The sequence below is a fragment of the Oncorhynchus masou genome, chromosome 16 (genome assembly GCF_036934945.1).
Source record: "Oncorhynchus masou masou isolate Uvic2021 chromosome 16, UVic_Omas_1.1, whole genome shotgun sequence".
In the NCBI taxonomy this organism is placed as follows: Eukaryota; Metazoa; Chordata; class Actinopteri; order Salmoniformes; family Salmonidae; genus Oncorhynchus; species Oncorhynchus masou.
In genome coordinates, this window is record NC_088227.1 from 29,715,738 (window position 1) to 29,728,899 (window position 13,162).

Below are 13,162 nucleotides of genomic sequence, written 5' to 3' on the forward strand. Positions count from 1 at the left end.
TGTAAATATTGTGTTTCTCTCACTGTTCTCTCCTCCTCTCTCTCATCTCTCTCTCTCTGTCCCCTCTCTCTCCCTCCCTGTCCCATCTCTCTCCTATCTCTCCTCTCTCTTTCTTTCTCTCTCTCTCCCTCTCACTTTCTCTCTCTCTCTCCCATCTCTCTCATCTCTCCCTCACTCTCTCCCATTTCTCGCTCTCCCTCCCTCCCATCTCCCTCTCTCTCTCCCCCTCCCCCTCTCTCTCTCGTTCTCTCTCCCATCTCTCTCTCTTTCATCTCTCCCATCTCTCTCTTTCATCTCTCTCTCTCTCTCTCCCTCTCTCTCTTTCTCTCTCCCATATCTCTCTCTCTTTCTCTCTTTCTCTCTCCCATCTATCTCTATTTCATCTTTCCCTCTCCCTCCCTCTCTCTCTTTCTCTCTCCCATCTATCTCTATTTCATCTTTCTCTCTCCCATCTCTCTCTCTCTTTCATCTCTCTCTCTCTCTCTTTCATCTCTCTCTCTCTCTCCCTCTCTCTCTTTCTCTCTCCCTTCTCTCTCTCTCTTTCTTCTCTCTCTCTCTCCCTCTCCCTCTCTCTCCCATCTCTCTCTCTCTTTCATCTCTCTCTCTCTCTCTCTCTCTCTCTCTCTCTCTCTCTCTCTCTTCATCTCCCTCTCTCTCTTTCTCTCTCCCATCTCTCTCTCTCTTTCATCTCTCTCTCTCCCTCTCTCTCTCTTTCTCTCTCTCATCTCTCTCTCTTTCATCTCTCTCTCCCTCTCTCTCTCTCTCCCTCCCTCTCCCTCTCTCTCTCTCTCTCTTTCTCTCTCTCTAACTCACCCATTTTTATATTATAGGGGCATTGCTATGTAATCTTCCCTTAGATATTGTAAACTTCCATAATTTGTTGAAGTATGTCCAAGTCAATTTATGAACCAACCAAAGGTTCAACAATAGTACATCAGTCTGCTACACTACAGCAGTATTTTGCTAAAGTATATTTCTACAACCTGTCACCAGTCTTGTCTTTCATCCTACGTCCGATTGATGTATTTTCATTTCAGACGGAACATTTATATATATTGATTTACTCTTAAGAATGAAGAACATTTTGATAAGGGAAGTGTTGTGACAGAGAATCTTTCCCCCTGGGTGTGGTTTTCCCAGTAGAGGAAGGTTGGGAATAAAGGAGTGGCCAAATAAAGAAGGAATGTATAAGGAGTACATAAAGGAGTGTGTGAATTCCTACTGTAGCTGTCTAGCTGTCACCTCAACAACACAACAACAACCGGTAATGTAACGTTTTATTCATTTATATATCTCTTATTTCTCCAGGTTAGTCCCTGAGATCCAGAAAATCTGTATTGTTCCATTGGTGAGTTCGACTTCTCTTTGACAAGTGAGCTTTTACCTTATTTTATTGTTTTGCTTTTTTACTTTACTGTGTGTTGCAATTTTAAATGCACTTTAAAATAAAGTTCGATTTGATCTATCTAGCTCCAGCTGTCTGGTATCATAGTTGACGAAACATGGAATATTCAAATACAATTTTGGCTGATCTCTGTCATAGGCTTGCTGCTTCCCCCTCCAAAAGCTGGTACTTACTTTGATCTGCAGCAGGGCCAATTTAGTCCTGGGCTAAGGTTGGTGTTATGCACTTTAGAGTGTGAAAGTATTGAATGTTTCTTAGCTTTGCTGCAGTCTAAAAGGGGTCATTTGCCAAACCAACATTTTGCAGTGTGAAAAGCCCTGGCTTATAGAGTGTATCTTCCACTAACCTACATTTTGGCTGAATAGGATCATTCATTGTACGATGATCCACCTACATTTTATATGAGACAGATTTGACATGTTCTGCATACTGCAGGTCTATGGGATGTTCAAAAGTAGGCCACTTACTGACGGAATGCTAGATTCAATCCGATCACCACTTTTCAGTGGTCATGGCTAGAATTGATGCAGCTAATGTCAAAGTGATGTCAAAAGTAGCATGTTTGAGTCACTTTGGGGAGAATTTTGCAATTTTTGTTAACCCTAATTATTTCCCTAACCTTAACCTAATTCTCCTAATTTGCAACGTTAATTATCCTAACCTGGCGTGTAAATTCTCCTAACCTGCTACGAAAAGTCGGTTGGTATGGCAACTGCTTGGAATTTGACCACAACGAGGAGCTACAGAACCTACAGAGGGAACATCCCTGGGGCCGAGCGCCCTACCATCCAGGACCGGTAGCCTGGCGGGTAGATGCGTTGGCCCAGTAACCGAATGGTTGGTGGATTGAATCCCCGAGCTGACAAGGAAAAAATCTGTTGTGGTGTTCTGTCCCTGAACAAGGCAGTTAACCCATTGTTCCCCGGGCGCTGATGACGTAGCTGTCGATTATGTTAGCACCCGCACCTCACTGATTCATAGGTGTTGGGTTAAACATGGAAGACACATTACAGTTGAATGCATTCAGTTGTACAACTGACTAGATATCCCCCTTTCCCTCTATACCAGGCAGTGTCAGAGGAAGGCCCTACAAATAGTCAAATACTCCAGCCACCCAAGTCATAGACTGTTCTCACTTCTGGCTGCAATGCTACCTCACGACAAGCCGTACCGATGCACCAAGTCTGGAGCCAACAGGACCCTGAACAGCTTCTACCCCCAAGCCATAAGACTGATAAATAGTTGACCATATACCTACATGGACTATCTGCATTGACTCTTTTCGCACTCACTTTTTTTTGACTCATCACACACTGCATGCTGCTGCTGCTGTTTACTCTCTGTCACTTTATTCATAGTTCTCCCTATATAGCCTACATCTCTGCCTCAATTACCCCTGCACATGGACATGGTACTGGTATTCCTTGATCATAGCAAGTTATCGTTGCTCATTGTGCCTGCTTTTATTATGACCTGTTTTACTTTTCTATTACGTCTATATTTTCTTTCTCTCTGCATAGTTGAGATGTACGTAAGCATTTCACTGTTAGTCCACACCTGTTCACAAAGCATGTGACAAATGACATTTGATTTGATTTGAAAGTCCCTTCTGCCATTAGCTGCATCCCATCTAGTCAAACCCCTTTTGGGCTATGCACCTTTTGAAGGTTCTGTCTAGAAGGGATACAGCTTTTGTCAGAACTGACTTTTCTTAGCAGGTTTTAGGAGAACTTACGCAGCAGGTGGGAAGAATTAATGTAGCAGGTTACTAGAATTAAATGAAGGTCAGGAAAATGGTTAGGATTAGGGTTAGCTAAAAAATGCACACAAAAAAAGGTTGACAATGTTTGTTTAAGATGGCGCCGACAGATATGGCAGCTCTGCTTCTCGCTCCGAAGCAACTTTGCAGTATTTTGTTTTTTACAAGCACTTAATTTACACCCGCAATAACATCAGCTAATATGTGTATGTGAACAATAACATTTGATTTGACGTTAAATTGGACAAAAGCTGTATCCCATCGAGACATCAACCCACTTTTGAAGGCAATGTTTCTGTGTTCGCGGATTCTGCAATTGAAAATGACTGACAAAGAAAGAAATATGGAGAGCAGATGTGTTACACCGAATTGTTTCTTTTAATAGTGGGTACTTAGAACATGTATGGTTTGGAGGCCTATTGCAGAGTCATCATGTATTGTCTATAAAGACCATGCACAACATATAGGCTTTACAGACTGAAGGCAGGTAATCAGGTAATGATGTCATTAGTGAGTATCTATCTGTACAATCTGCTGTGCTAAGAGAAGATGGCAGAATGATTACAGACAACAGATTCACAATTCCATACACATTCCTTACGAAGGGTTTTATTATGCGTTATGTTCCATATGACATGGCCTTCTACCGTCATACTCTGTGTATGAGTACTGAGTAGTGTGGGACTTGGTCCATAATTATCACGGGAGTGAGGTAATTCACTGGGGCCATCTAGTGGTCATCTCAGTATCAGCTGGTATAATCAGCGATGAAACTGGAGCAAATAAGTTCCTAAAGTGAAAATCTTCTTAACCTGTGATCCAACAGTGGTGAGTTGCTATAGTGATTTGTGTTTTGTTAGGGCTTCTAATGCTTCCGTTTCTGATGAAGATGAAAAAACGTAGTGATGCTGTTCTCTCTTTACTTACAGATACTATGGAAGTAAGTACCTACCCTCCTTCAACCTCTACACTGACAACTAGCAACTGAGAACTCAATGATAGGAACTTGCTTAGTATTCTTGAAGTATTGTGTGGAAATTGTCTCTGTATGTGTCTCATTCTGTGTTATTTGTCTGTGTCTGTGAGTATGGGAGTGTGTGCAAATGTGTCAGTGCCTGTGTGCATGTACGAATGTGTGTATCTTTGACTGTATGTGTGTGTACTTATTTTGTCCCCCCAGCTCTCTGATGCTCTGTGTGGCTGTCCGTCCTCTGGTTCTACCCCCCAGGGAAGCAACAGTATCTGGCCCAGTCAACAGCAACCAGGGGGTCCAGTCTGGCCGACACAGCCCAGCCAACAGCCCAGTCAACCCCAGTCCCCATCCTGCTGGCCTGAGCAGCCCAGCATCCCCTGCTGGCCTGGTCCTCAATCATCCCAACCAGCCCCAGCTCAACCTCAGCCCATGCCTCGCTTCCCTGGGAACCCGAACACCCCCTGCTGGCCTGGGCAACAGCCATCCCAACAAGCCCCAGGTCCAGCCCAAAACTGGCCTGGGCCACAGTCATCACAACCATCCCCAGCTCCAGCCCAAAACTGGAACTGGCCTGTTCCTCAACCATCCAAACCATCCCCAGCTCCAGCCCAAAACTGGCCTGGTACTCAACCACAACATACCCATCCAGCCCCAACCCATCCCTGCCAGCCGTGCTGGCCTGGACCCCAGCCCCAGCCTCCCCAGCCTACACCCCAGCCTTATCAACCTCCAGCCTCAATTCAAGCCCAGGCTCAGGGCCCCAGCCAGCCCAGTCCCCCAGGGTGGCCAGTCCCAGGCTTTAACCCAGGCGTTAACCCAGGGTCTGGATGGCCATTCGGCCCTGGTCAGGACCCAGGTGTACAATCTAGTTGGCCTGATCAGGACCCAGGTGGCTTCCCACCTGCTACACAGTGGAATCCGACACCAACTGGACAGGTGAGAGACAGGGAGGGAAGGAGCATCAGTAGATGGAGGAAAGGAAATGGCATAATCATTGTGTTGGTGTGAAGATAGCGCCATATCCTAAATGTCTCTGTGTTGTGTTGGTGTACAGAATGTGCCCTACAACCTGAACCTACAAAGAGGCATCTACGACAAGATGATGCTCACCATCATGGGCCAGGTCAAACCAAACGCTAAGCAGTGAGTTCATCAACTACCATAGTCTACTCGGGTCTTTGTTGTCTACTGGGATGAATACGATCCCTGAGATACCCAGTGGAAGCATTGGATGTACAGTACACATTACCAGTATGCTATTTGAATACAACTGATGTAATAAGTCATTTTACTATATTGAATGTCAGCTGCTTTCAATACATCACGATCCTGGAAGATTGGGCCTATTAACCTGATTGATGACTGTAGTTTTTCACTATCTAATATCTTGACCTGTGTTTTAATCAACATGATCAATTCAACTGTTTTGATACTAACTTTTTTAGGTTCACAGTGAACTTTCTGCGAGGTAATGACATCGCCTTCCACCTCAACTCTCGGTTTAATGAGGGGGGCAAGCAGGCAGTGGTGAGGAACCACAAGATGGGAGAGCACTGGGGGAAGGAGGAGAGGCACACACAGGGACGCTTCCCCTTCATGGCCGGTCAGTCCTTCGAGGTCAGTGGGAATATTCTTTATAGCAGTGCAACTCTAACCTATACTGTACTGACTAACAACCTATACTGCACTGACTAACAACCTATACTGTACTGACTAACAACCTATACTGCACTGACTAACAACTCTAACCTATACTGTACTGACTAACAACTCTAACCTATACTGTACTGACTAACAACTCTAACCTATACTGTACTGACTAACAACCTATACTGTACTGACTAACAACTCTAACCTATACTGTACTGACTAACAGCCTATACTGTACTGACTAACAACTCTAACCTATACTGTACTGACTAACAACTCTAACCTATACTTTACTGACTAACAACCTATACTGTACTGACTAACAACTCTAACCTATACTGTACTGACTAACAACCTATACTGCACTGACTAACAACCTATACTGTACTGACTAACAACTCTAACCTATACTGTACTGACTAACAACCTATACTGCACTGACTAACAACCTATACTGTACTGACTAACAACTCTAACCTATACTGTACTGACTAACAACTCTAACCTATACTGTATTGACTAACAACCTATACTGTACTGACTAACAACCTATACTGTACTGACTAACAACTCTAACCTATACTGTACTGACTAACAGCCTATACTGTACTGACTAACAACTCTAACCTATACTGTACTGACTAACAACTCTAACCTATACTGTACTGACTAACAACTCTTACCTATACTGTACTGACTAACAACTCTAACCTATACTGTACTGACTAACAACCTATACTGTACTGACTAACAACTCTAACCTATACTGTACTGACTAACAACCTATACTGTACTGACTAACAACTCTAACCTATACTGTACTGACTAACAACCTATACTGTACTGACTAACAACCTATACTGTACTGACTAACAACTCTAACCTATACTGTACTGACTAACAACTCTAACCTATACTGTACTGACTAACAACTCTAATCTATACTGTACTGACTAACAACCTATACTGTACTGACTAACAACTCTAACCTATACTGTACTGACTAACAACCTATACTGTACTGACTAACAACTCTAACCTGTACTGTACTGACTAACAACTCTAACCTATACTGTACTGACTAACAACTCTAACCTATACTGTACTGACTAACAACCTATACTGTACTGACTAACAACTCTAACCTATACTGTACTGACTAACAACTCTAACCTATACTGTACTGACTAACAACTCTAATCTATACTATACTGACTAACAACCTATACTGCACTGACTAACAACTCTAATCTATACTGTACTGACTAACAACCTATACTGTACTGACTAACAACTCTAACCTATACTGTACTGACTAACAACCTATACTGTACTGACTAACAACCTATACTGTACTGACTAACAACCTATACTGTACTGACTAACAACTCTAACCTATACTGTACTGACTAACAACCTATACTGTACTGACTAACAACCTATACTGTACTAACTAACAACTCTAACCTATACTGTACTGACTAAACACTCTAACCTATACTGTACTGACTAACAACTCTAACCTATACTGTACTGACTAACAACTCTAACCTATACTGTACTGACTAACAACCTATACTGTACTGACTAACAACCTATACTGTACTGACTAACAACCTATACTGCACTGACTAACAACCTATACTGTACTGACTAACAACTCTAACCTGTACTGTACTGACTAACAACCTATACTGTACTGACTAACAACCTATACTGCACTGACTAACAACCTATACTGTACTGACTAACAACTCTGACCTATACTGTACTGACTAACAACTCTAACCTATACTGTACTGACTAACAACTCTAACCTATACTGTACTGACTAACAACTCTTACCTATACTGTACTGACTAACAACCTATACTGTACTGACTAACAACCTATACTGTACTGACTAACAACTCTAACCTATACTGTACTGACTAACAACTCTAACCTATACTGTACTGACTAACAACCTATACTGTACTGACTAACAACCTATACTGTACTGACTAACAACCTATACTGTACTAACTAACAACTCTAACCTATACTGTACTGACTAAACACTCTAACCTATACTGTACTGACTAACAACCTATACTGTACTGACTAACAACTCTAACCTATACTGTACTGACTAACAACTCTAACCTATACTGTACTGACTAACAACCTATACTGTACTGACTAACAACCTATACTGTACTGACTAACAACCTATACTGTACTGACTAACAACCTATACTGTACTGACTAACAACCTATACTGCACTGACTAACAACCTATACTGTACTGACTAACAACTCTAACCTGTACTGTACTGACTAACAACCTATACTGTACTGACTAACAACCTATACTGCACTGACTAACAACCTATACTGTACTGACTAACAACTCTGACATATACTGTACTGACTAACAACTCTAACCTATACTGTACTGACTAACAACTCTAACCTATACTGTACTGACTAACAACTCTTACCTATACTGTACTGACTAACAACCTATACTGTACTGACTAACAACCTATACTGTACTGACTAACAACTCTAGCCTATACTGTACTGACTAACAACTCTGACCTATACTGTACTGACTAACAACTCTAACCTATACTGTACTGACTAACAACTCTTACCTATACTGTACTGACTAACAACCTATACTGTACTGACTAACAACCTATACTGTACTGACTAACAACCTATACTGTACTGACTAACAACTCTAACCTATACTGTACTGACTAACAACCTATACTGTACTGACTAACAACCTATACTGTACTGACTAACAACCTATACTGTACTGACTAACAACTCTAACCTATACTGTACTGACTAACAACTCTAACCTATACTGTACTGACTAACAACTCTAACCTATACTGTACTGACTAACAACCTATACTGTACTGACTAACAACCTATACTGTACTGACTAACAACTCTTACCTATACTGTACTGACTAACAACCTATACTGTACTGACTAACAACCTATATTGTACTGACTAACAACCTATACTGTACTGACTAACAACCTATACTGTACTGACTAACAACCTATACTGTACTGACTAACAACTCTAACCTATACTGTACTGACTAACAACTCTAACCTATACTGTACTGACTAACAACTCTAATCTATACTGTACTGACTAACAACTCTAATCTATACTGTACTGACTAACAACCTATACTGTACTGACTAACAACCTATACTGTACTGACTAACAACTCTAACCTATACTGTACTGACTAACAACCTATACTGTACTGACTAACAACCTATACTGTACTGACTAACAACCTATACTGTACTAACTAACAACTCTAACCTATACTGTACTGACTAAAGACTCTAACCTATACTGTACTGACTAACAACCTATACTGTACTGACTAACAACTCTAACCTATACTGTACTGACTAACAACTCTAACCTATACTGTACTGACTCACAACCTATACTGTACTGACTAACAACCTATACTGTACTGACTAACAACCTATACTGCACTGACTAACAACCTATACTGTACTGACTAACAACTCTAACCTGTACTGTACTGACTAACAACCTATACTGTACTGACTAACAACCTATACTGCACTGACTAACAACCTATACTGTACTGACTAACAACTCTGACATATACTGTACTGACTAACAACTCTAACCTATACTGTACTGACTAACAACTCTAACCTATACTGTACTGACTAACAACTCTAACCTATACTGTACTGACTAACAACTCTAATCTATACTGTACTGACTAACAACTCTAATCTATACTGTACTGACTAACAACCTATACTGTACTGACTAACAACTCTAACCTATACAGTACTGACTAACAACTCTAATCTATACTGTACTGACTAACAACTCTAATCTATACTGTACTGACTAACAACTCTATTATTAATCTTACCAGCGGCCAGTTGTTTTTTGCATTATCTCTACTAGTAATGGTGAATACAGGGATAAAGTAGTTAAAGTGGGTTATAGATCAGCACTGTCGGATGTCCTCTATTAAAGCTTTTGTATTTTTCTGATGAAAGCTTTTGTTGAGTCCATGTACAGTTGAGTGTCCGAGAAGTGGTCAGATGTAGCTTTCAGACTTTTACCTAACCAGGTTATTTTGCAAAGACAATCTGGCCACCAGTGTTTATCTGTCCTGCATTTCAGATGAAGATTTTGGTTACGTCTGGCGAGTTTAAGGTGGCTGTGAACGGAACTCAGCTGTTTGAGTTTAAACACCGCATCAGAGAACTCAACCAGATCGATCACATCAACATCCTCCATGATGTCATCCTCACCTCTGTCAACGTAGACACGATACCATGACAACCATACATATGACATCCCTATATTATACAACACTCATCATAGGCTACATGCATAACATGGCATCAATCTGCAGTTAAAGTCTTTGCAACTTTTTTATGATGATGGTGATGATGATTATGATGGTGATGATGATTATGATGGCGATAATGGTGATGATGATTATGATGGTGATAATGGTGATGATGATTATGATGGTGATAATGGAGATGATGATTATGATGGCGATAATGGTGATGATGATTATGATGGTGATAATGGTGATGGTGATAATGGTGATGATGATTAAGATGGTGATAATGGTGATGATGATTATGATTGCGATAATGGTGATGATGATTATGATTGCGATAATGGTGATGATGATTATGATGGTGATAATGGTGACGAGCTGCAAACATAATACTGCATTAATACCCACTAACTCCACAAAAAAACAATCCTTTTGCAAATGTGTGTAATTTACAAGGTATGAAGGACTAAGAATTAAGCAATGCCATTTCACTTAAATGTGTATAATATTTTATATCTATTTTCTGTTGAACGTCTATGTAAATTAACATACTCCTGACTCAAGGTATCAGTAGATACAGTGCATTACACTGATTCACTGAAGGTCTCCATATGAGGGCATTCAGTGCCCTACAAGGGTAGTAAATAACAAAAATTGTATGAAATAAAACCATTAAATTGAATGAAGTTTTACACATTTTATTGTATCAGACCTCAATATCAGTAATATCAAGACTGACTTGACCGTCAGGATTCAATGCACACAACTACCATCCCATTACAATCAGAGGGCTCATATTAATACTATGCATGCCAGTCTCTCTTGGCTAAGAGTTGAGGAGACTGACCACGTCATTTCTTGTTTTTATAAGAAACATTGTTTTGTAAATTCCTAATTGTTTGCATAGTCAACTTACACACAGCACTGACATGCACACTTACAGTGCCTTGCGAAAGTATTCGGCCCCCTTGAACTTTGCGACCTTTTGCCACATTTCAGGCTTCAAACATAAAGATATAAAACTGTATTTTTTTGTGAAGAATCAACAAGTGGGACACAATCATGAAGTGGAACGACATTTATTGGATATTTCAAACTTTAAAAAAAATCAAAAACTGAAAAATTGGGCGTGCAAATTATTCAGCCCCCTTTCAGTTAATACTTTGTAGCGCCACCTTTTGCTGTAATTATAGCTGTAAGTCGCTTGGGGTATGTCTCTATCAGTTTTGCACATCAAGAGACTGATATTTTTTCCCATTCCTCCTTGCAAAACAGCTCGAGCTCAGTGAGGTTGGATGGAGAGCATTTGTGAACAGCAGTTTTCAGTTCTTTTCACAGATTCTCGATTGGATTCAGGTCTGGACTTTGACTTGGCCATTCTAGCACCTGGATATGTTTATTTTTGAACCAGTCCATTGTAGATTTTGCTTCATGTTTTGGATCATTGTCTTGTTGGAAGACAAATCTCCGTCCCAGTTTCAGGTCTTTTGCAGACTCCATCAGGTTTTCTTCCAGAATGGTCCTGTATTTGGCTCCATCCATCTTCCCATCAATTTTAACCATCTTCCCTGTCCCTGCTGAAGAAAAGCAGGCCCAAACCATGATGCTGCCACCACCATGTTTGACAGTGGGGATGGTGTGTTCAGGGTGATGAGCTGTGTTGCTTTTACGCCAAACATAACGTTTTGCATTGTTGCCAAAAAGTTCAATTTTGGTTTCATCTGACCAGAGCACCTTCTTCCACATGTTTGGTGTCTCCCAGGTGGCTTGTGGCAAACTTTAAACAACACTTTTTATGGATATCTTTAAGAAATGGCTTTCCCACTTGTTGTTGATTCTTCACAAATACAGTTTTATATCTTTATGTTTGAAGCCTGAAATGTGGCAAAAGGTCGCAAAGTTCAAGGGGGCCGAATACTTTCGCAAGGCACTGTACCCCACCAGACATGCCACCACGGGTCTTTTCACAGTCCCCAGGTCCAGGATGAATTCAAGGAAACATACAGTAGTATTATTCAGAGCCATGAGAACACAGAACTCCCATCTCATATTGCCCAAGTGAACAGCAAACCTGGGTACAAAAAAATAAATAAAGCAACACCTCACGGCACCACGCCTCTCCGCCATGTGACCTACTGACAGGTATGTGTATGTACTGACAGGTATGTGTAACTGACACCCTCGCACACATCTAACTGATATGCACACACACTACATGTTAATGTTTCTACATGTATGTAAATTGCAGTCTTTTGTCTGTAATGTAATATTGCCATTTGCGTCGGCTAATGGAGATCCTAATCAAATCAGTCAAATCAGGAGAAATAGACATTCAGCATCCATTCTGAAACACAAGTAGAGTAAGGAAACAGTAGGATCAGTTAAGAAAAGTGTCAGTTAATGTAAACTTTCTCCTCTATCACTGGAGGGGTTGGGGGAGCGGGGAGCTACGGAGGGGTTGGGGGAGCGGGGAGCTACGGATGGGGGGTCATTGAGAAAGTAGAAATACACTGGCTAGATAGAAGTACAATGATTTCACTGCTTACTGTCAATTAAGAAGAATGTCAGTGTTAGACAGGTGTTCACAAATATCACCTCCAAGATCATGTGTCTTGTGAAGCTGTTGTACTCCTCCTCTGAGGCTAGGTTATTATTACCTACAGTAGTATAATGTACTGTATGTGCTGTGCTGAACATCAGAGGTACTGAGCAACACCCTCTGTGGCCAGGTTCTGTGCAGACTGGGACTTCTGTAGTCCAACTTTTCTCAGTTCAGAAAGGCTGGCGCTCTGTCCAGGGCGCTTGACATCCTCCACAGGTGAGCCCCAAGAGGCCTCTTCTTCTGGGGTTGGGAGCACAACACAGGGCCTCTCTCTGGAGTACACACCTCCAGCCTGACTCATGGAGGGAAGCTTAAACAATCCATTGTTGTAAATTGCTATTGTTGTTGTTTTAATTGCATGTATGGTGTCGGTCTTGCCCTCCTGTCATCTTGCTGAAAA

At 41.2% G+C, this 13,162-nt stretch overlaps 1 protein-coding gene across 1 annotated transcript; it reads left to right on the forward strand.

Annotated features, from left to right (window-relative positions):
- Positions 1 to 4,470: 4,470 nt before the first annotated feature.
- Positions 4,471 to 10,810, forward strand: LOC135557225 (galectin-3-like). Its single transcript, XM_064990430.1, has 4 exons — positions 4,471 to 5,073; positions 5,192 to 5,280; positions 5,583 to 5,754; positions 9,989 to 10,810. Exons 1-4 carry the CDS (start codon positions 4,567 to 4,569, stop codon positions 10,145 to 10,147), a joined length of 927 nt encoding a protein of 308 aa, XP_064846502.1. The 5' UTR covers positions 4,471 to 4,566; the 3' UTR covers positions 10,148 to 10,810.
- The last annotated feature ends 2,352 nt before the right edge of the window (positions 10,811 to 13,162 follow it).

Excerpts from the sequence above, each read along its gene's own strand:
- LOC135557225 (XM_064990430.1), top strand. The coding sequence starts at position 4,567 with ATGCCTCGCTTCCCTGGGAACCCGAACACCCCCTGCTGGCCTGGGCAA. Across the intron at positions 5,074-5,191 it reads ATCCGACACCAACTGGACAG|AATGTGCCCTACAACCTGAA; the intron begins GTGAGAGACAGG and ends GTTGGTGTACAG. Across the intron at positions 5,755-9,988 it reads TGGCCGGTCAGTCCTTCGAG|ATGAAGATTTTGGTTACGTC; the intron begins GTCAGTGGGAAT and ends CCTGCATTTCAG.